At 37.2% G+C, this 23,756-nt stretch overlaps 1 protein-coding gene across 3 annotated transcripts; it reads left to right on the top strand.

The window, feature by feature from the left end:
- The first annotated feature begins 602 nt into the window (after window positions 1-602).
- LOC137082567 (leukocyte elastase inhibitor-like) lies at window positions 603-12,286 on the top strand. 3 transcript variants are annotated; one of them, XM_067447824.1, is made up of 8 exons: window positions 603-640; window positions 1,059-1,235; window positions 6,038-6,103; window positions 9,122-9,262; window positions 9,349-9,466; window positions 9,656-9,798; window positions 9,887-10,054; window positions 10,133-12,286. In XM_067447824.1, exons 1-8 carry the CDS (start codon window positions 638-640, stop codon window positions 10,535-10,537), a joined length of 1,221 nt encoding a protein of 406 aa, XP_067303925.1. In that variant the 5' UTR covers window positions 603-637; the 3' UTR covers window positions 10,538-12,286. The 3 variants fall into 3 exon arrangements, with proteins under 3 accessions (XP_067303925.1, XP_067303924.1, XP_067303926.1); XM_067447823.1 differs by lacking the exon at window positions 603-640 and adding an exon at window positions 677-713; XM_067447825.1 differs by lacking the exon at window positions 603-640 and adding an exon at window positions 698-767.
- Window positions 12,287-23,756: the final 11,470 nt, after the last annotated feature.

The raw sequence follows: 23,756 nt of genomic DNA, 5'->3' as shown, positions 1-23,756 counted from the left end.
CTTAAAATATTTTTCTTCTAATATTTGTATATATTTCTTCTAATATTTATATTACAATTAGTGTAGTAATTAAGGTTAAATAGAGAATTCCAAATCAAAGAGGCAAATTAGAGTCGTTTTGTGGCTAAAAAATATTAATGTTTATTTGTAATGCCATTACCCAGTGCCTTATGGCTCTTTAATAAATATACTGCAAAATATATTTTTGAGCAACTAGATTACAATGTTGCTCAAAAATATATTGCAGTCTTTGCATTCTAATAAATATTTATATATGATGATCAAACACTAGATTTTTTTAAATGTGAAATTTCAAAACTTATAACTTGCATCCTAATATTTTTAATGAATAATGATACATATATAAGCACTCACAAGTAAATATATTATGGAATGGCACATATAATTTGACCCAAGAAATGTTTAAACTAGTGCTAAAACAAACATATTTTATCTCTCACCCCCCAACCACCCCCCCCCACCCCCCGACCCAAAAAAAATCTCACTCCAACCTGAACCTAAAAGTTGACAACCCTGCAAGACTAATCAACATTCTGCCGTACAACAGTAATGTAGGCTATAAAACTGAACTTTTATTTTGACGGGTTGCCGAAGAACTGCTTGTGTTTGTGTGTTTATGGTATAAAGGCAGTTTTTTTCTTTCTCAAATGAAAAATTCTCAAAGTGACTCGGTGGCTCTGGAGATGACGCTCGTGCGTTCATGTCCTCATATGAGACGCCAGAGATAGAAACACGCGATTCTGAGTGTGTGTGTGTGTGTGTGTGTGTGTGTGTGTGTGTGTGTGTGTGTGTGTGTGTGTGTGTGTGTGTGTGTGTGTAAATTAAACCGCGCATCTGCGCGATTCAATCGCACAGAGATATGCAGGATTGTAATATGTGCTGTTTAATATAACAGACACTAGTCTATATCACCAGATGCGTTCTCAGTTACCGAGATTTGGTACCGATCGAGTTAATGTGAATCTCGGTCGGTGCCTTTAAAAGTATCAAATTCGGTACCCACCCCTAATCATGTGTCTTTCTCTCCTGCTTTCTAGCTTCTGAAAATGGAGCATTTGAGTGCAGCAAACGCACATTTCTCCCTCAACCTGTTCAAGAAGATCAGCGGAGGAAACGCATCAGGAAATGTGTTCTACTCTCCTGTCAGCATCTCCTCGGCTCTGGCCATGGTCTCGCTCGGTGCAAGAGGAAACACAGCGGCTCAGATGATTAAGGTCAGCTCACATTCACAATATACTTTTCAAAGAGAGTGACAGTAAAGTAGACTGAGACAGAGAGACCAGGAAGTGACTCAAGCCTTTGCACAACAAGCGCATGTGTTCCAAATTTGGAGACAGGGGTAACTGCAGCTTGGAGTAATGGGCGTGCCGAACGGTTTTCTAAATTATAGTAACTTGTTAAAATACATTTATTTCCTTTGCGATTATATCTTGCAGCTTAATTGTTGTTTAACAGACACATGCTACTGTGAGACGTAACAATGAATGAATGAAAAAAGATGTGTGGGTTCTCTTCTTTTGACAAATTAAAATTGAAAACTAAATGTTTTAGTGGATAAAGCTTTGTCTGTTTGTTAAAATTGGTTAATTTCACTCAACAGAGGATACTAAACAATTATCTATTTTTTTATTTTATTTTTATCAACTATAATTTTTTTCTCAAAAAAAACATTGTTTTTAGGGTAACAAATTACAAGGTTTCATGTTTAAAAAAATGTCTTAAATGATTGCATAATAGTTTTATGTTTAATGGGCTATTTCAAGTTTTTTTTTTTTTTAGTAGTAAAGTCTGTTTACAAGTAGTTTAATTTATAAAATGTAATTTTAAAAAATATTGTTGAAATAAAAATCATGAAAAATGAACAAAATTAAACAAAATCTATAAAATAATCCCATAATGGGTTCCCCTAAAAAGTTCTCAAGTCACCTTCATTTATATAGTGCTTTTTACAATGCCAATTGTTTCAAAGCAGCTTCACAGTGTTAACAAGATAATAATGCAACCAGTGGCGCCTCCAGAAATGTTTCATAGGGGTGGCCAGATGGGGCCACTTAAAATCTTGGGGTGGCACACCAAAACTAGAAACCATAATTTCAGATTTGTATTCGACTGGTGTAGCCTGTAGCACGTCACGACACATAATTCTGCGTCGTCTTTTACTAAAAAATATTTTTTGACTTATTTACTTACCAGTAGTCTTCGTCTTCTAACGTTAACTTCTTTTGAAATTGTTGACTGACAGGCATGCGCTGACCTGTTGCTGTCTGAGCGCGCAAAGTTTATTAATAAGTCTATTAATTTATGAGGCTCTTCAGTTCAAATTATCCAGTACCAAAATAATAATACTCTTTATTTTCCAAGTTCATAAATGATTTTCAAAACGGATTTGGAAAAAAAACATACACACAAAATGACTTATTTTAAATATAAAATATATAAAAGTCTTGGGCATGTCAAAGATTAGTAACAACTTTAGCTTTGATGCATTAGTTTTTGTGCAGCATCAGATTTTTCCACCCTCATTTACTGTTCGTGGCTGTTTTTGCCCCATTGATTTCCATTATAGCCTCATTTTTTGATTGGAAAGCAATGACACCATATAATCACAAATTCTTGATTGTTGGTGGTTTTCCCAGTTGGGAAGAGGTAAAATGTGTAATTTTTACAGTTGATAACCAGGTGGCACCATTAACCCTTTAGATAGGCCTGTGCTGAAGAAAAAAGAAGAAGCTTAGTTTCTGGCATTTGTATAGAGTATAATAACTGCATATAAATGAGGGATTTAAAAAATGTAAATCTGATGCTGCACACAAACTAACAATGCATCAGAGCCAGTGTTGTTACTAATCTTTGACGTACAAGACTGTGATAAAAGGTCAAAAAATATCCAGTCCACAATCATTTTTTATATTGAAAATAAGTTATTTTGTGTGTATGTTTTTTTTTTCAAATCAGTTTTGAATCCGTTTTTGAAAATAATTTATGAACTTAGGCAGTTAAAGAGTGATAAGAGTGACAATGAAACAATGACAGCAGCTCAACAATAAACATGGAATCAAGTATGTAAACTTGCAACAGAACACATTTTAAATTATTTTACTTTTGATTATTTTATTTATTTCTGAAGAACTCTTTAGAAGCCTGTATTGGTGTACTTTAAAGGAATAGTTCACCCAAAAATTAAATTTCTGTCATCATTTTCTCTCCCTCATGATGTTCCAAACCTGTATAAGTTTCTTCGTTCTGTTGAACATAAAAGAATATATTTTGAAGAATGTTTGTAACCAAATATTTGCTTTGGGGGCAACATTGACTTCCATGCTAATGTGTCTTCATATGTGTTCTACATAAAGAAATGCACACAGGTTTGGAACAACTTGAGGGTGAGGATATTATGACAGATTTTTTTGTGGGTGCACTGTCTCTTTAAGCAGTCATTCTGAACCAGTAACCACTTTACTGACAAATCTGAAATTCAAAAATGTTTGACTATATGTAATTATTTGTCTCATTTTAATCTAAATTTTTTTGTAAATATCAAACTGCTAAATGATAAATTGATAACATTAATAGGCTATTATCTATAAATTAACTGTTCTAATGTCTAGAAAAATAAGTCTGCCAAGCTCTGATAAAGTATGGAATATTATATATTATATTATCCATTAGGGCTGGGCGATATGACGAAATATATCGTCTGGACGATAGAAAATGTCTATCGTTTTATATAAGGCTCTATCGCTTACGCCACGATAAGGTGTTTATGGCAGAATTTTACATCAAGATGCACCTCACGCCACGCCACGGCATGCCCATGCACGCTGCAATACATAAACAAACATGGAGGAAGACGGTAGTAGACGCAGTTCAGACCAGAGTAATTATGCCAGAGTAGTGGTATAAGCGCTCAAAACAAATTTCAGACACAGACGCTGCAACGGGCTTTTACGCGTGGCACACCATATAGCCATATATTGAAATATTTTAATGGCAGGTGTAGGGATGGCGAAAACTAAACATTTTCTTGACCGACCACCGAGCCTCATTAGCCGGTTGAAACCGGTTAACCGATTAGTTTAAAATATGCTGCGCTATTTGAAATAACAGCCGCGAGCCGCGCTCCCTCTGTCTCTCTCTCGCTCTCTCACTCACACACACACACGCTGCCGCCTCCCTTCCACTCACGTCACTTTTTTAAAATCCCCCACAGCGCGAAACACGAGTCCCGCAAACGCGCCGCAGAGGAGCTTGTTTGTAATCAGAGGACAAATGGCTCCTTAGTTTCGAAATGGTTTAGGTACAAGGTGATCGCGTTGAAAATAAAGGCGTTTGTCCAGCGTTAGAAGCTCATTTGAAACATTGCCGCGGCTCATTTAAGAAAATGACAGCTCTGAAGAGACGCCGCTTTAGTTCGAGGTAGTGCTAACAATAATAAAGAAAGACGATCAACACCTTATGTGTTACCACTGAAATGAAGATGTAATATATTTCCAAATGTAAGCCCATCTTAAGCGAAATGCACGCTTCATACTGTCGTCTGCCTTGACTCTAACCTCGAGTGTTTACTTTTTGCAAACCTTGTGAGCGCGCAAACCCAAACGCTGTGACCTCGCGCCAAATGTTTTTATTGGTTTATTAAGTACAAACAGGCGAGTTATGAAAAATTGAGTGCGAGGGATATGTTCAATCACACAAAAAGATTTTGGAATGAGATGGCTTACTGTAGTAGCGTTTAGTCCACTGTCTATAATAGCCTAATTTAGAGATCACTTTTTTATTTATTTTAATCGACAACTTTGATCGGTTAACGTTGATACGGTCAGCCATCGGTCAAACGGTCATCGGTTAACATCCCTAGGCAGGTGTTAACTTTACCAACAGTCTTGCTTTAAAAAAAGGTTCTAAATAAGATAAAAATGTAGTCCATACTACCTTTATTTGTTTTGTATATCATTTCAAACTGCATTTCCACATTGCAATTTTGTATAGACTATTCATAAACTGAATTAACAGAAAAATTGCTATATCGTTATGTATATCGTTATCGGGATATCAAATGAGCTATATCGGGATATGAAATTTTGGCCATATCGCCCAGCCCTATTATCCATTAAAAAAACAATAGGCCTACCTTTAGTTCACGGATGTGTCTGTCATCACATGCTTTAAGTCAGACAGTCTGAGACACTGAAATGCTTCTCTGCAAAGGGTGCAGTTTGTCTTAGGTTCATCTTAAGTTACTGGACAGCCCTATATCTGGAAATCCTCTTGCGTTCAAACTGTGGACGCGAGCTCGACATGTTTTTAAAAAACCGCGCAGGTTTCCAGCGCATGTTCTCGAGACTCTGTCGCTATGGCAGCAAAGCGCCGCTAAAATGCAATCTTGTGCATCGCGTCCCATATTGGTTTGATACGGGACGCGTCATTTTGCTTATTTTAAAAGTTGATTGGACTAGTACCTAACGTCCCCCCCAAACCTACGCCATGGCCAGTGGGGTGGCCAGGGGTTCGCCAGGGGTGGCCGTGGCCACCCCTGGCCACCCCCTGGTGGCGCCACTGAATGCAACAGAATTTGATTCGACTGTACAGCCGCTCTGGGGAAAACGGTGATGTTATCCAGCTTATTCAGTTATCATATAGTGTCAATGCAGGCAGATCAGTTATATAGTTGAAACTTTATTTAATATGAAGCAACTAATGGAATCATTTAAAGGTGCAATCTGTAAAAATTAAGGTAAAAAATATCCCAAAAATGACCTACACGCATCAAAAGTTGCATAGTGCACCTTTAAAGTTCTATGAAGAACCTTTTCTTCTAATAGTGTGTATTTTGAATATTTTAAATTCCAGGCATTGTATAAACAGTAAAGTGCCAGCTATTAATCACGCTTTCTACTCATTTAGTTATCAAAGGACTGAGGGCCATTTTAAACTATTCTAATGCATATTTGAGTAGTGCATTCACAATATATGTTGACGTTATCTTTATTAATTCTCCCATAATAATGCTGTGCAGGTCCTGGGCTTTAACAATCCTCCACCTGCACAAACCCAGAATCCTCCGACGCCTGCTGAACTCAAGGTTTCGTATGAACATCAAACACTAACCCAGTTAACAGAAAACATTCTCAGAAATTTAGCTAACATTCTGTCAAGGTTCTCTACCATGTAATGTTTAAAAAACTATATATGTTTTGAGCATTCAAAGCACATGCAGAAAATATTTTCATAACTTAATGAGAACGTTCTTCAAACATACACTCACCTAATGGATTATTAGGAACACCATACTAATACTGTGTTTGACCCCCTTTTCGGGCAACGTGCGCTAAGCTGCTGTCCAATCACAACACGGGAAGCGCGGGCCCAATCAGAACTCTTTACGTATTTCTGATGGAGGGACTTCATAGGACAAGGAAATCATCAGGCCGTTTTTAGGACAGAGAAAACAGTGGTATACAGATAAGTCAATTGTGTGAAAAATACAGTTTGAGTTTGAAACATGAACTCATGTTATATTGCACACTGTAAACACTAGGGATGTCACAATACTCAATATAATATTGAACCGTTCGGTAGGGCATTCACGGTTCACTTGTAAAATGTGTTTTTTCCGGTTTTGCATTTAATTAATTATTTATATTTCTCGTCGTTTGAAATATTCCTCTCAGTTTATTTAAACTCTTTTTGGGTGTGCCTGTGAGTCTACACGCTGATATGAGCAAATATAAAAATCACATGCTAAAGTTAGGGGATGTTTAGCTGCGTTTTAAAGCCTTGCCGGTTAAACACTTAAAGCAGCACTAGGTAACTTTTCAACCTTCATAATATATTTTTTAAGACTCTTGTGATGATAAATCGACTTACAATAGGTTGAATGACACGTCTGCCATAGCCTGATGGGGTCTGTATCGTTTTTAATCGTACTTTTAAACTTCGGGTTTCGGGTAGTAACCCGAGAACAAAAAGAACTACAAAATTCGACTGCTTTACGGCATATACGTCACTTCCACCAACACACACACTTCCTTAAATTCGGACGTGCGAGCCCAACTTTGTTCGTCGGATAATATAGTCATGTCCGAAGCAGCAGAGTCAAATAAGAAAGAAAAGGTTTTGTTGGAGGAAAGCAATAAGAGGAAACGAAAAAGTGATGGGATTAAAGGCAGGACGAGGATCAACATGTGACCAGCGTTTGCTCGTCGGCGTGAGCTGAAGGAGGCGTGGCCGACCGATGCTGTCCTGCTTGTTACGGTGAGCTACCACTCAAACATTGAACTGAAGTATCATATAGATTCTGTAAAACGGTAACCAATAGACTACTATAATGACGCTGGCTTGTAAACGTGAGCATCGTGATTATTTGGCGTTTGAAAAAAATAAAACCCATGAAATTATATTCATATGACATGCTGAAACTCACTGGCTGTAACGTTACCTGGGATGAAGACATTTCACACGCGCCGCCAGAAGAACTCTGACCTCCTGCAGTGTTCAGGGGAACTGTTAGTGCTGCACCAACCCGCGGCGCCACTTTTATGAAGTTATTTGCCCCGCACCGCACCACTGTATATATTTTTACAACCCGCCGCGCACCCACGACCATTAAATAGACATACGGGGTCCGCGGGTTATGAGACGACCCGCGCATCACTAGTTCAGGGCTATCAGGGTTGTCATGTCAACAAATGCACGCGCGATGGCATCCCCTGTTGTAGGATGACAGCTCTTACGACAGTAGTTGAGGACATTATTTTTTCCCAACTGTAGGGGGACCCCGAGAGCAAAAGTAGCCAAGTGCGGCTTTAATTCGCATTTTACGTGTGCTGAGCGTGTGCGCCTGTCAAACACGCGATTACTGGACTAAGTAGTCTTACTGCGCTAATACTGTCAAATACACACAAGGTTAACATAAATAAACACAATTGGTTATGTCTAAAGTGAAAGTAAAATCGGGCATGGTGTTAGTATATAAGATGCGAGCAAGTCTTAGCAGCGCAGCCTAGTGATTGTTAATACTGGTCCTTAAAGGGACAGCTCACCTCTAAAATGATGTAAATAAAACAACTACAAACAAAGAGAAAAATCACTCATTGCTCTTGAATAAAGTATATACAGTAGCTGTCAATCAATGTATATTGTATATTGAAGACATGTAGTTTTAAGTTCAGCCTACATTTATTCATTCAATTACAATAAAAACATTTTTCTTTTCCTGTCGCCTAAGAATAGAGTAGAAAAAAAAAAAACTAACTGAACCCAAAACCGTGGTTAAAAACCACCACCAGCAGTCTGCACAGTGGTAATAAGGCATGATGGATCCATGTTATCATTCTGTTCACGCCAAATTCTGACTACTATCTGAATGTCTCAACAGAAATCGAGACTCATCAGACCAGGCAACATTTTTCCAGTCTTCAACTGTCCAATTTTGGTGAGCTCGTGCAACTTGAAGCCTCTTTTTCCTATTTGTAGTGGAGATGAGTGGTACCCGGTGGGGTCTTCTGCTGTTGTAACCCATCCGCCTCAAGGTTGTGCGTGTTGTGGCTTCACAAATGCTTTGCTGCATACCGTGGTTGTAATGAGTGGTTATTTCAGTCAAAGTTGCTCTTCTATCAGCTTGAATCAGTCGGCCCATTCTCCTCTGACCTCTAGCATCAACAAGGCATTTTCCCCCACAGGACTGCGGCATACTGGATGTTTTTCCCTTTTCACACCATTCTTTGTAAACACTAGAAATGGGTGTGCGTGAAAATCCCAGTAACAGAGCAGATTGTGAAATACTCAGACCGGCTCCTCTGGCACCAACAACCATTTCACGCTCAAAATCGCTTAAATCAGCTTTCTTTCCCATTCTGACATTCAGTTTGGAGTTCAGGAGATTGTCTTGACCAGGACCACACCCCTAAATGCATTGAAGCAACTGCGATGTGATTGGTTGATTAGATAATTGCATTAATGAGAAATTGAACAGGTGTTCCTAATAATCCTTTTGGTGAGTGTACTTTTGTTAGGTGGGAACCTCATGACTTTATGATTGCATGAACAGCTGTACCCTTTGGGTTCATCTGATTAAATCTGATATTGTTAAACCAAATAGAAATCTCATGAGGAAAACACTGAGGACCAAATTCATTCCAGCTTAAAGAAGTTTATGAGTGAGCTGAACAAACCAGGAGTCCCGTATGTGTTGAGTATTGCCAACCGCCTCTACGGAGAGCAATCCTACCAGTTTGTTGAGGTAAGACTCGGTTTATTCACTGGAGGTTCTGGAAATGTTCTCAGCTCTAATATCATTTGCACCTCAATCGGTTTGCTATGTTACAGAAATTCCTTGATGATGCAAAAATATACTATGAAGCCGGACTGGAGAAGGTGGACTTCATGAACAAATCAGAGGCTGCTCGCGTCAACATCAACAAATGGGTGGAGAAAAAAACACAAGGTAAAAACTTGTTCTCAATTTTAAATCTTAAAAATTTTTAAAAAGTTATTTCACTTTAGGTTCAGCAAAAATGCATTTTCAAGGGCCATGTTTGGCTTCATGGGTTCTTGAGTTGAGCTTTAGTAAAAAATATAAAATCAGGCAGTTCAAATCACTGCTCAAAGTGAACAATGTCCATTTATATTTTAGAGAAGATCAAGGACTTGGTGCAACCAGGAGATATCAATGAATTGACAGAACTGGTCTTGGTGAACGCCATCTACTTCAAGGCAAACTGGGAGAATAAATTCCCAAAGGAAGCCACCAAAGATGATCAGTTTAAGCTGAACAAGGTTACATTTTATACTATTGTTTGAAATATTTTTAACATTCATGATGGAATCTGAGGGTTTATAATATATTTATATTGATGTTTGGCAGACTGAAACTAAACCAGTCAAGATGATGTATCAAAGCGCAATGTTTCCTCTGGCCTTTATCCCAGAGATGAACAGTCAGGTTCTGGAGCTGCCGTATGTCGGGAAGAATCTCAGTATGTTGATCATCCTTCCTAACGCAATGGAAGACGACACCACTGGCCTTCAGAAGGTGATTTGAATGCTTAATTAGCCAGATGTTTTCATGACTGAACTGTTATTAATCTGACATGTCTCTCTTATTATCCAGCTTGAAAAGGCACTGACCTACGAGAAGCTCATGCAGTGGACCAAACCAGAAGTCATGCTTGAACATGAGGTTGAAGTGTCTCTGCCCAGATTCAAGATGGAGGAAAAATACGATATGGAGACTCTTCTGATCAGCATGGGAATGGAGGATGTTTTTGACAAGACGAAGGTGAACCTTTCAGGCATGACCTCCACCAAAGACCTGGTGGTGTCAAAGGTGATTCATAAAGCCTTTGTTGAAGTCAATGAGGAAGGAACCGAAGCGGCTGCAGCCACCGGCGCCACCATCACGTTTTTGTGTGATATCATCCCGCAGGACTTCATTGCAGACCATCCTTTCCTTTTCTTCATCCGACACAATCTAACCAAGAGTATTTTGTTTTACGGACGCTTCTGCTCTCCTTGAGTGAGTCCTGCTGCATGAGACCCTTCCAGCTAGTTTAGGTGGCGATCTGGTTAAAATTCGTAGAAGAGACTCAAGACAACTTCTACAAACCAACCTGTCATCTTTTGGTTTGAGTAGGGAATTGAAAATTGATTGCAATTCTGGAATTAAATACTTGAGGTCAGGTGATGGATAGGCCAACTTCTTATAAAATAAAAATAGATTCCTATTATTGATTCCTTTGTGGGCAGAGTAAGATTTTCTGTGCTGCATACACATCCCGAAGCACCCTTACAGGAAAATGTGATTTTAATGTGATTTTTAAACCATTCAAGTGTGAGATGACTGGCATGCTGTCTCTGTGCATGTGTAACAGTATATTGGATCCCTCAGCTCTTAAAGTGACTGCAGCCTAATATTCCTGCTTCCAGAGCAGCAGAAGAGAGAAAGAGAAAGTTCATTTTTTTCTTGACTGAATATCTTTTGTAACTTTTAGTGTATATTTTATTCGTTGTGTGCAGTGTTATTTTACATTTGATTAGTTGCTGCACCTGAATATCTTAACTTTTTACTTCAATCTTATAATTCAATCTTGTTCATTATTTGTTGCTATTGCTAATTTTTTATTTGTTCTTTCTTTCATTACTGAGCATTTGCTTTAATAAAGCCTGAAATGTATATAATTTAGGCTAGATGTTTTTGCTATAGTATTTTTTAAGTTCCTTGTGTAAGTTGTTCTTTAGCCTTTTGATTTTTGTTCATGATATTCAGCTACAATGAAATGATTTGCCATATGACTTTAAGAATCAAGCTGAATAATATCTAAGGTTTTTTTTCTTAGCTTAGTGGACTTGAAATTAGGAATCGATAAGCAGGAAACCATTACAATTCAAACAATATCCAATAGGTTTAGGAAACATTTATATGTGCCAACAGTAACAGCACCTATTGCTTTTTATTGGCGAGACTTGATATTAAATTAATAGTATTAAATAGTTTTTTCAAAAATAATTTTCCTTCAAACACAAATTAATCCAAAAACAAGTAATCCAAATTAAGTAAGTGGGACCTGCATTACATATTTTATTGAAATACATTAATTCCTAATCATTTTAGATCAAGGTTGTTACTGTTAAGTAAAACTAAAACATTTTATTCAAAATAAAATAAACATTAACTGACATAAAAAATAAAATAGAAATGTTTATTTCAGCTAGTTGTGAAGGCAACATTTCTCATTTTCACTTAGTCCTTAATTAAGTTAAAGTACTTTTAATAAAATATAAAAAATTACAATGTACACAACAAAATTATGAAAACTGTAAAATTGAAATAATAGAATTGAAATTTAATTGAAAATATTAAACACAAAATATAATAGCATATCAATGATGGTAAAATATTAATGCATTTAATTGAAACAAAGATATTTAAACTTTTAATTGAGTATTAGAATTTCTCTAACTAGTTCACTCTCAACCTTAAAACATTAATCTTAGAAAATAAAATAAAGATTTACATTTAAAGTATTGGACATTTCCTCTCTTTATATGCACATGCTGGATAAGTGTAAACGTGTTTATGATTGAAGAAATTAAATGCATTGCAGTTGTCCTGAGTCTCATTCAGGTTGTGGTTTTGGACGGGTCCACAGATTATGCTTTTATTACTGTATAATCAAATCCAACAATTTACATAAACATTTGTGTTGTTTCCTTCACTACATGAGATCAAATTATGCATGCATTCACTGTAACAGTATCTTCAACATACAGGAAATAAATATTTACAATTTAATAAAACCAGTTTTGTTTGAGCTTTCACTGTAAGTTAATAGAAACCGCTGTTACAAATAGACTGTGGTCAAACTCTGGTGCCTTTAAAACCTGAAAAGGTGTTGAGGGGAAACATGGAAAGAGAAACTACCATTTTACTTACCACCAAAGTAAAATATTTACATTATGAAAGTCACATCAGGGTGCCTACGTATATAAATCAATCAATTGCATTTTTATTGGTTAAAAATTAAAAGGTAGGGTAGTCGATTTTCGGAGAGGCTAGCAATAGCAAGCTAGTTTTAAAAGCATAAGATCCCACCCTTTCAGATAGTCTCCAAAGCCACGCCTCCTTCAAAACACATAAACGCGTAAACAGGGATGGGGAGTAAGGGTATTCCCAGTACATGTAACCGTGTCAATGTACAATGTGCGACTGTGTCCTGTTCCATCATAATAAAAGTCCCGGTGCTCGCGAGCCGTGTGCTGGTTTAACAATCGCTCCAGCGGCCGTGATCAGCTGCACAATGCTCGGTCCTGCTCTGCTTTACACTACAGTAACGTTAATAACCGCATCCATCAACATGATTTCTGCCCGTGTCCTATTTTCCACCGGCTGTGAGGTGAAGACCACATGTCCCAAGATACTGCACTCACACTTGGCGTCATCAAACTACGCATTTGTTTAGAATAGGCGCCCTCCAGTGGACGGAAAGTTGCATAGTGCACCTTTAAGCCCTGCTTGATTATAGCAGGTTGAGACCAAACCTGCAACACAAAACTGAAAACTGAAACTGACGCATCTCTATCGCCCCCAGGTGACTGGAAGCAGTATAGATAATAAAGCCGCCCTCTAAAATCTCAATGTATTCTAATGGGACAGACAAAGTAAACAATCAAATTACACTTAAATACATGTGGTCCAAAGATAATTTCTGACATTTTATGCTGTTTTTAATCACGCTAACTTTAAGTGTTCATTATAAATTTTGTTTTAGTCAGTTATTTGATCCTATAAAAACAGGGGTGTGACGTTATGATTGACAGCTTCTCGGAGCGATGTAGTCACTGAGGCAGTAATGGACATTTTTCGGGAAATTCGGGAGGAGATTGGAGCTTTAACTTTAATCGCTACATTTCCATAACTGTTTCACAAAATAGTTGTTGATTAGGCAGGTGTGTGTGCGGGACCTTGATATCACGGCGCCATATTTGAACACTGGCGGCATCAGTTACTTCAACGGAAGAAAAGTGAAGGTGTGCCATACATCTTTTTTTACATTTTATGGTTGATACCAAGCGGCAACCTCCCCCAGTTTCTTTTGAAGCCAATATGGAAGTGACTTAAACTGCAATTCATCGGCTGGCAACTAGGCACAGGCTCCAGAAGGAGCAGAATCTCATTGAGTTAATCTCAATCTCATGTTAAAATGCCCAACTTTACAACAGAAAAAAACATTTACAGCCTGGTAAAAATTGTGGTTTTGGTCTAAATGGCTAATTTTGAACTGTGGGGGGGGTGAATTTTTTACTAATTTCTTGAAATTATATTAAGCCTTAAAGTTCTGCATAATTAAGGATGTAGCCACTTTGAGTGACAGGTGTCTGCTCAGTTAGTCATCACGTCACCCCACACTTACCTTGGGTGATGTCACGAACACTACGTCCATATTTTTTTACAGTCTATGGTTGAGACGCAGCTAGGTTATTAATTACAATGCTTGAGCTTCCCGTGGGGAAAATTGTTTTCATGTCTGGACATTTCAGTTATTTTGTTTCAAAGATGAAAAATGAAACAACATAGTTGTATAGCACAAACCATGCCTTCCATCTATAAAGATACTTTCTTAATCAAAGGACTCAAAGACTAGCACAGACATCATGTTAGCTAAAATGTAGTGTTTGTTTGTGATTTAAAATTCCATAGTTTGTAAGTTTCTAGTGGAAAATGAGATGTAAAATTTAGAAATGAACAAGAGAGACCCCATAAAGGGAATTCCACTCACTAATGAGCAGGGTCAGTCAGTGAAATTAAGAAAGATCATGGCCTCAATATGTATTTACAATGTATTTTGAAAGTAACCCTCCCGACCCACGTAAAACAGGGATCAAACCACGTCACAAGATAGATAACAAGCCAAGAGATAGCACTAAACCGCCTCATGTCTCAAAGCACATAACATTACCAAAATAATGAACATAACTTAAAAAGCACTGACCTGTACTACCTGACTGCTGCAGATTTATTTCACCGTTGATAGTGTTCACGAACCACTCCGAGTATAATCGGAGTAGGTTTCCAACTCTTAGAAATTACAGTATGGTGTGAATGCAGCCGGATTTTCATAAGCTTGTTGTTTTGGTTCAGGAGGAACTGTAGAAGGTATGGCTAATGTTTCTGTTGCGGTGCTGGGTCACTGACGTTAAAGTCCTTTAAGACAAGTCATTTCACTTGGCGGCCATCTCTTCATCCATCAAATCTATCTATCTCTTTGGAATAATTTGCAATGTGCAAAGAACTGCTGCAACGTAAAAAATTAAAACAAAGCCGGAGAGAACCAACCCGAGTACTGATAACTAGGTTATATCACGAAGAGAAATCACAATATCTGAGTCCTGTGACAACCTGCCATTGCTACACGTGGCTTATGTACATTTCAGAAAACCGCTTGCTCACAAATATAACATGCAAAAAATATCGCATAGCCACGGCGGGCCAGACTAAAAACCTCCCAAAGCTTACCTTATCTGATGTCTGTTCTAATCAAGTCGGAGTTGAGGCCATTCTAGTTCACTTTCAAATGACAAAAGTGTTATGGCGTCCTGTCATCTTTCTTCTTCTTCTTCTAATTTTTTCCGGCAGGCTATACGCTACAAGGCGCAATGCTGCCCTCCACAGTCCTGTCATTTTTGTCAGTGTTTCTTTCTTAAATGACAGTTTGAAATGTTTTAATAACAAAAAAAGGCGCTGCTGGCTGGAATTAAATCCGGGTGTTGCCGCGTGGAAGAACATAACCTTACTACTGGCGTGACGTCAGACGAATTTGCATATTTTTATTAATATTCGAATAGAGTTCTAATGCATAACAAAAATAATTATTGAAAAATTGATAAACGTTAGAAAATATTAGGCTATAAAAAACTTTGGATTCGACAGGATGCATATAAGAACAATGTTAATGTGAATACTGAATGTCTGTTTCTACAGGAACCGAAGCTTCTAACGGCAGCTGCAGGCTGCGGGCGCCATCTTCTGGCAAGATGCGGGAATTAATTTGTTGCGCGACTCTCCTGTTGTTGTCTCGTTATTGCTGTGCATTGTGAAACAAATTTGAATGAGTGCACTCGGACACCACAGTCCCTTCGAATCCTATCCTACGAGTATTTAGGGTGATTTTGGACAGTTTTAGTAATACGAGTGCACCGCGTTATAAAGTCTTTGCTGACATCTATCTAACTCTGCATAGCCTACTTTGCATAATATGCGCGCTGATGACTTGTGATGTATGCGCGAGCAGATATGGAAATATATATGTTGAGGTAGGAGGATATCATACCAACCCTTACGAAAATTAACCATGGTTTTACCACAAATAAAACCAAAAAATATGGTTATTGTAGTAGTTAAACCATGGTAACCACAGATTTACCTTGGTTTGCTACTGTAACCATAGTTTAACCATGGTATTTGTGGTAAAACTGTGGTTATATGATAGGCTAATCAATTAGCCAAAAAAAAAACATACACTACACTTACTATAGCCCCCTAGACTTTTACTATAATAAAAACCATGGTTATTTTTCGTAAGAGAAGTGCAATGGTTGAACAGACATTTTATGGTCCTACTCCTTCCACAGATGATATACAAAATACATTTAGGCTATTAGCCTACTTGAATTATTTATTGCTATCAGGATGTGAAGAGAGTTTTAACCAGCATAACAAAAATGATTCTGAATTACATCACCTTCCCTGTCTTTTGTAAGCCTATGTTATATTTGTTCCATTCAATAATTCTGTTTTGTATATTGTATGAAAGTTGCAGTTTAATATACTTGGTTCTTGGCTCGTAATCATTAGGGAAACCACTTTTGGTGCTATAGGCCTTTATAGCACCATATCTTAACAGGTTCTGTAGTGATGCTACACATCAGTCATCTCAAAGAACTGCTGAAGAATTGGCGCTTTACAGCACTTAAAGTTTTTTGCTTAGCCTATTTGAAGTTGGGTTGGGGCAAGATGTCATTTATAATTGAATTTAACTTAATACAATTGATTAATTAAACTTGTGCGTTTTATGTAGGGTATATATATATATATATATATATATATATATATATATATATATATATATATATATATATATATATATATATATATATATATATATATATATATATATATATATATATATTACATAAGTCTTACTCTTACTCTTTACTCATCAAGCTATATATAATGTGACAGGGTAATAATGTTTTATTATTATTTGTATTTATATATTTAATATTTTAATTATATAGACTATTACTTTATAGCCTAAAGTAAAGCTTATTTTAATGTTAAGTTCATTTGTTAGTCCTTTTGTATAGAGCTTTTGTGGATTTTAGTTTTTTTAATTAAGAAAATTTTGCTGGTATACTTATTTCAATTTTAGTAATTTAGTAACTTATCAAATACATGTATTAATCAACATTTCTTATTTTTAAGTTTTTCATCTAAAATTTATATTTTGTTGAATCTTTATTTTAATTAGCTACACAAAGTAATTTGATTGTTAGATTTAGTTAAGAATAACAACACTTGTCAAGACTTTAGAACTTGTGTCTCTAAAAAAATAAATTAATAAATAAATGTATAACAAAAATATTTAGGCCTACTGGAGTAAAAAGTGTGACAACTAGCCCCGTGTCCCCTAAACAGTGGTTCCAGAAAGACTCTTAAAAAGTCACTGCATTTTAGATAACAAATGGTTATGTCGGAGAACCACACATGTGTCTTATTTTGAGCGCTGCATTTATTGTTTTATTGTTTGAACGAAAAGCATAAATGCTCGTTTTATCGCTGTTTTGATATTTTTGAATAGTTTGCTTTCGAATGCGAAGGTCTCGTGTCGTGTTCGTCATCACACGTCATCGCCGGCAGATGGCGTCAGAGCTCTTTGTGTACACGTGTGTCCGTCGCGGTCCGTGTTTCTCTGTGCCCGACATGTAGCACAAAATGTACAGAACACAGCGTTCCTGTGAGGACCCACGTGTCACATAATGAGCCTTTGTCTTCATGTATGAGTGTCTCTGTATCTCTCAGTATGACCAAATCCAACATTTCGCAGCTGGCCTTTATATATCCAGCAGTGATGATTGGCTATAGGTCAAGAGATCACTGAGCAAGGGTTATTAATTATTAAAGCAAGGCTAATACACTTGTGTTAATGTATACACGCCCTATATGCAGTGTACACGTGTAAGTGTGTAATGTGTAAACATTTTAGGGCAAGAGAAGACCTAAAGACAATTTCTGTATAGACGCAAACCTTATTTTATTACTATTCCTCATGCATTTTGCATTCATAAATGCAAATTCCCAAAGAATATGCATTTCTTTTTTATTTTCAAGAAAGTCTTTATTTAAAAAAAAAAGTCACACTTTTCACTCTTTCCTAAGACAAATTTAAACAGTAAAACAATAACCTATAGACAGAAAATCATACACAGAAAATGCACTGAAAGAAAATCATATGTTCAATAATTTATGATAGCATGTTTTTACATTGCTTTAACTCATCAAAATAACAAGCAATTATTAACCTTTTTATAAGTTATACAAGATTCAGCTAATTTCTAAGTCAGGTTAATGTAATTTAAGTTGGCATGACTTAAATTACATAAAAAAGTTGATTACTTAAAAATTCACTTTTTTACAGTAAGTATGTTTAGCTAAGAATGTTTTGCTAACATTCTCATTAAGTTATGAAAATGTATTATTATTATTATTATTATTATTATTATTATTATTATTATTATTATTATTTAAACGCTCTAATAATGTTTCTGTAAGAACGTTTGTTCACGTCTTTATGAAAACCATACCAGAATGTACTACAAGTGAACGGATAGTTTACTACTCATATACTTAGCATGTTTTAGCTAATGAAAGTACAAATGTACTCTCAGTAAACCACTAGTAGTTTAATACTGCAAGTATACTTGTAAGCTTGTAAGTGAATATAACATTGTACATATAGTTTACAATATTTGCACTTTAAGTATGCTACTATTGGTTATTTTTGTACACTTTAAATACAGGCCCACTTTTAACTGTACTTTCACTTTTTCCATTTTATTTTAGCTTCATGTATTCGTTTTTCTATCAACATTTGAATGTGGGTTTCATTTTAAAGACACCATGAAATCAATTGACCGTTCTTATTTTTGTTAGCAATGCCCAACTTCCAACGATCCAATCAATTCCCAAAGGATAAAATCAAGCCCTGCCCTTTATTGTTTCTCATTTCAGAAGTTATTTCATTTGGATATATACTGATCAGGCATAACATTATGACCACTGACAGGTGAAGTTAATAACACTGATGATCTCTTCATCACGGCTCTTGTTAGTGGGTTGGGTATATTAGACAGCAAGTGAACATTTTGTCTTCAAAGTTGATGTGTTATAATCAGTGCAAGAGGATTTGAGCGAGTTTGACAAGGGCCAAATTGTGATGGCTAGTTGACTGGGTCAGAGCATCTCCAAAACTGCAGCTCTTGTGGGCTGTTCCCGGTCTGCAGTGGTCAGTATCTATCAAAAATGCTCCAAGAGGAACAGTGGAGAACCGGCCACAGGGTCATGGGCAGCCAAGGCTCATTGATGCACGTGGGGAGCGAAGGCTGGCCCGTCTGTCAGGGTCAGGGTACCCATGCTGACCCCTATCCATCGCCGAAAGCGCCAACATTGGCATGTGAGCATCAGAACTGGACCACGGAGCAATGGAAGAAAGTGGCCTGGTCTGAATCACGTTTTCTTTTACATCACGTGGATGTCCGGGTACGGGTGCGTTGCTTACCTGGGGAACACGTGGCACCAGGATGCACTATTGGAAGAAGGCGAGCCGGCGTAGGCAGTGTGATGCTTTGGGCAATGTTCTGCTGAGAAACCTTGAGTCCTGTCATCCATGTGGATGTTACTTTGACATGTGTCACCTAAGTAAACCATGAACACCCTTTCATGGAAACCGTATTCCCTGGTGGCTGTTGCTCTTTCAGCAGGATAATGCTCAGTACTAAAGCAAAAATGGGTAAGGAATGGTTTGAGGAGCACAACAACGAGTTAAGGTGAAAAAAACTGGCCTTATTTACTCACATATCCCTGCCGTGTGACAACTAGCCCCGGTTGCATCCATCTATACGCTGATCTAAATGTTGACGAAATTTGAACAGATATAAATTTATGATCTCTCTCTTCTAGGAATACAGATTATATCCAACAATAGACATTTTGCCACTTAATAGAGGCAAGGAAACCAGATCTACCATAGTACAATTTCCAGAAGCAGATTTAATACCATAATGTTTTGCCAAGTATGTGTGAGATCTCTCAAGGTTACACATGGTCATCAACACGTGTCAGAGTTTTGAGCATCTTGATCGGCAACACAGATGCTCGCCCAGCATGCATCTGGCAGAACCTGCAGCGTTAAAATGCGACAGATGACATCTTTCATGGTCTCAATATCATTTCCAACACCTATATTGTAAGTGTTGAGCGTAATGTCATATATCATGGCTTTACTGACCTATTAAACTGACCTGTCCTCTCTCTCTCTCTTCATCTCTGAATGACACTGACACCACATGCATCCAGCATAGAGTTCATGCAGTTTATATATGTATATATACGCATGTCGGCGGTACAGCATGTTCCCGCTCAAAATAGCACTTTGCAAAAACAATATGACACTAAGAGAATTCAAAAACTCTGACCCTCCCTGAGATTAAATCCACCCACCTGTACAACCACCACTACATTTCCATCTGAAAGCGATTTGGCAATCAAACTCATATTTGATACTGCATTCAAAACATGTCCTGTCTGCTCTTTTATTACTTAAATAATAAATGGGAGCGAATAACACTGCTGTTAAACTTCTGTTTAATTTAAAGTTAAACAAAGGTATTGCAAAAGCAACATACTTCCATTGACATAAATAACACTTAATATGACCTGATTTCAATATTAGCAAAAACATTGTTATTCTTATGCTAAGTTTGCAGAAAGTCAAAACAAATAAACAAATCATGTGTGTGTGTGTGTGTGTGTGTGTGTGTGTGTGTGTGTGTGTGTGTGTGTGTGTGTGTGTGTGTGTGTGTGTGTGTGTGTGTGTGTGTGTGTGTGTGTGTGTGTGTGTGTGTGTGTGTGTGTGTGTGTTCAAACTGTTTCAAAGACTAACATTCCATCATAACTTGTAAAACATGCCATTTTTCACAAAAAAGTAATAGACAAATTTAAGTCAAAGTCAAACTACTTTGAGCCGCTTCGCATTAAATCATCTCCAAATGCATAGAAATAAAATAAATAAACTCACAGTTTGGTCATTGGCAACTTCACTCCATCGACAACCTTTAACCTAAAGGGAAGAACTTCTCAAGTGTTGCATTAAACTGATAAAAGTCAATTTGGTGTTTTATGTTGAAGGAACACCATTGATATTATGAGTGACTACTGAAATTTATATGGTTTTGAGCTGCATTACAGAGATTTGAATGCTCTTTCAAAATTAAAATAATTATAAGTAATAAATATAGCTGCAAGCAGCATTTATCAGGGTTCAAGCACTTTCAAGTCCTTTAAAACAATGTGTAAAAAGGTATTATGTTTTATTTAGCAAATATGTAACCACTTTGAAAGTAAATGGAAAAAAAGTTTACAGATAGGCAATTTTACCATATGTTTTTAAAGTATTTTAACAGTTATAGCACCACTTGTTCTCCATAAAAAGTTTGCATGATTATTTAGAATCATATGTCGCATGTGCTCAGTAATTTCTGTGCAAAATCTGAGTTTTTGTTTAGGAGTTAAAAGCTTTTGCTGTGTACTTGGCCCATTTTCTAAATGACCCTGTTATAGCTACCCAAGGGGAATAAATTATATATATTTTTGATAATTATTGACCTAGAGAGTGTGGAGAATTGAATTATAGAGGTTGAGCAAAAAACGTAGGAATACTTCGCAAAAGTAGTTAAAGTTGTTCCGTATGAGGAGCTCTATTAAATTATATGAATATTGTGTGGATGTGCAAACCTTTGCATAATATACAATTGTTTACACACTTGTAAAACATGATAACCCCATCCCCCCCCCACACACACACCCAATGTGGGCAAATTCTTACAAAATTCTCTAAGACCATGAGTTGAACAGGCCCACCAAGTTTCGCTCCGATCGTCCTCCGTAAACCTTGTATAATATATGCTTAAAATGTATTGGCTGATGGCGACCATGTTTTTTGAGATATGTCCTCATAGCGAATCATGGCACCTTGGACAAAGACAGTCCATGCCCATTTTCAAGTCAATTGGCCTAACAGTTTGGTGGTTGGGTAATCGTTTTCAGATCATGCATAATATTTAATGCAATGTTAAAAAATAAAAAATATTGTGCATTTACCGTCTTCCTGTTCCTCAACAGATTCCACCTGAAATTAAAATATTTATGAGGACATTTGCTTAAGAATCAAAATGACTTCTGAGATTTTTACTGTGGATGAATATGCTAATCACACATTTAACCAGAACAGCGACATTCTTGCCATTTCGATTTATTTCCAGTCTGTCACATTTGCGTACACCTGCATTAAAAAATGTTGCATACAAATTTAACCTTTCTATCAGAACCAGCATTAACTTTTGGAGCAGTTTGAGCTCCAGTAGCTCGTGTGTTTGATCAGACCACACAGGCCAGCCTTCGCTCCCCACGTGCATCAATGAGCCTTGGCCGCCCATGACCCTGTGGCCGGTTCTCCACTGTTCCTTCCTTGGAGCACTTTTGATAGATACTGACCACTGCAGACCGGGAACAGCCCACAAGAGCTGCAGGTTTGGAGATGCTCTGACCCAGTCATCTAGCCATCACAATTTGGCCCTTGTCAAACTCACTCAAATCCTTACACTTGGCCATTTTTCCTGCTTCTAACACATCAACTTTGAGGACAAAATGTTCACTTGCTGCCTAATATATTCCACCCACTAACAGGAACCGTGATGAAGAGATCATCCGTGTTACTCACTTCACCTGCATAATGTTATGCCTGGTCAGTGTATGATCAATAGAAACTGTTCCACCCATCATTCAATCACTGCACCTGTTTGTACTCATACCAGGATGTACGTCCCAACATTTTTACTGGAAAAATCAGCTGGAAAAATGTCAGCAGTTTGTTGTCAAACACAGATTAATCATGCATATCTATAGGCTGATGTTATGTAAGCAATGTGTGTGCGTGCGTGCGTGCGTGTGTGTAGACATGAGCAGAGACACACAATATGATTTGTTCTGACATGACCGCAATGATAAATACAAATAATTGCATAGATGGGACGTCAAAAATGTAGGTGTGTCAATTTTTAAAAAGGAAGGAGGTGAAAAAACTCATGTCGTTTTGTTGTTTTGTTGATGTCAAAAGCGGTGTGTGCAGTGAGTAATAAATCACATTTCTGCTTATGCATTTATTCTGACAGTTGTTTTTTGAATCAAAGGTTTAAATGAAACAAAGATTATTGGAGTGTTTACAATTAAACACTATTTAAGTCTTGTGCACTAGTTTGATCAAAAAGATCAAAGATCTTGTTTCCACCACAAAATAAAACATTTTAAAAGGTAATGGTGAAATACTACTATTTAGGTATTATTTATTTATAATTGAAATATACCTTTAACTGTACGTAACTCTGAACTCTATCCTTTTTTATCAACACTTGAATGTAACTAAGTTTCATTTTAAAAAAGAAAGAAAAAAAATACTCTTAATACACGTCTAATCTGGAAAAACCAAACTCTGATCAGGCCAATCACACCGTGTATAGAGTCGGTGGGCGGGGCTTAACATAATGACGGCCGAGTTGTGTTTGCGTGCTTCTAGTAAACACAGAAACTGACCAACGGCGGTCTTTCGAATCAGCTTTGACCGCGACTCTGGAAGACTTGGAGTTAAGCTTTTCTCTGAGAAATGAACAAAGAACGGCACTGAAGTCATTCTTAAAAAGGGAAGATGTGTTCGGAGTTTTGCCGAAAGTTTAATCTATTAACAAGCTCCGCTTCACCTTCGTTGCTCTGGTTGGTTGTAGCGCTATCCTATCGCGTGCAGAGGGAGTTTGAAAGACAACCGTTTATCCGCCCCTCGGATTGAGCTGTCAATGGTGAGTTTCCAGACCAAACATCTTGATATGGGTCTGGCTTGTCAGGCTACCAT

The sequence above is a fragment of the Pseudorasbora parva genome, chromosome 7, assembly GCF_024679245.1.
Source record: "Pseudorasbora parva isolate DD20220531a chromosome 7, ASM2467924v1, whole genome shotgun sequence".
NCBI classification, from domain to species: Eukaryota; Metazoa; Chordata; class Actinopteri; order Cypriniformes; family Gobionidae; genus Pseudorasbora; species Pseudorasbora parva.
The sequence above is the reverse complement of the archived record's forward strand: the minus strand, read 5'-3'. Positions and strand labels throughout refer to the sequence as shown.

Excerpts from the sequence above, each read along its gene's own strand:
- LOC137082567 (XM_067447823.1), top strand. Across the intron at positions 1,236-6,037 it reads CAGCGGCTCAGATGATTAAG|GTCCTGGGCTTTAACAATCC; the intron begins GTCAGCTCACAT and ends AATGCTGTGCAG. Across the intron at positions 9,799-9,886 it reads ATCAGTTTAAGCTGAACAAG|ACTGAAACTAAACCAGTCAA; the intron begins GTTACATTTTAT and ends GATGTTTGGCAG.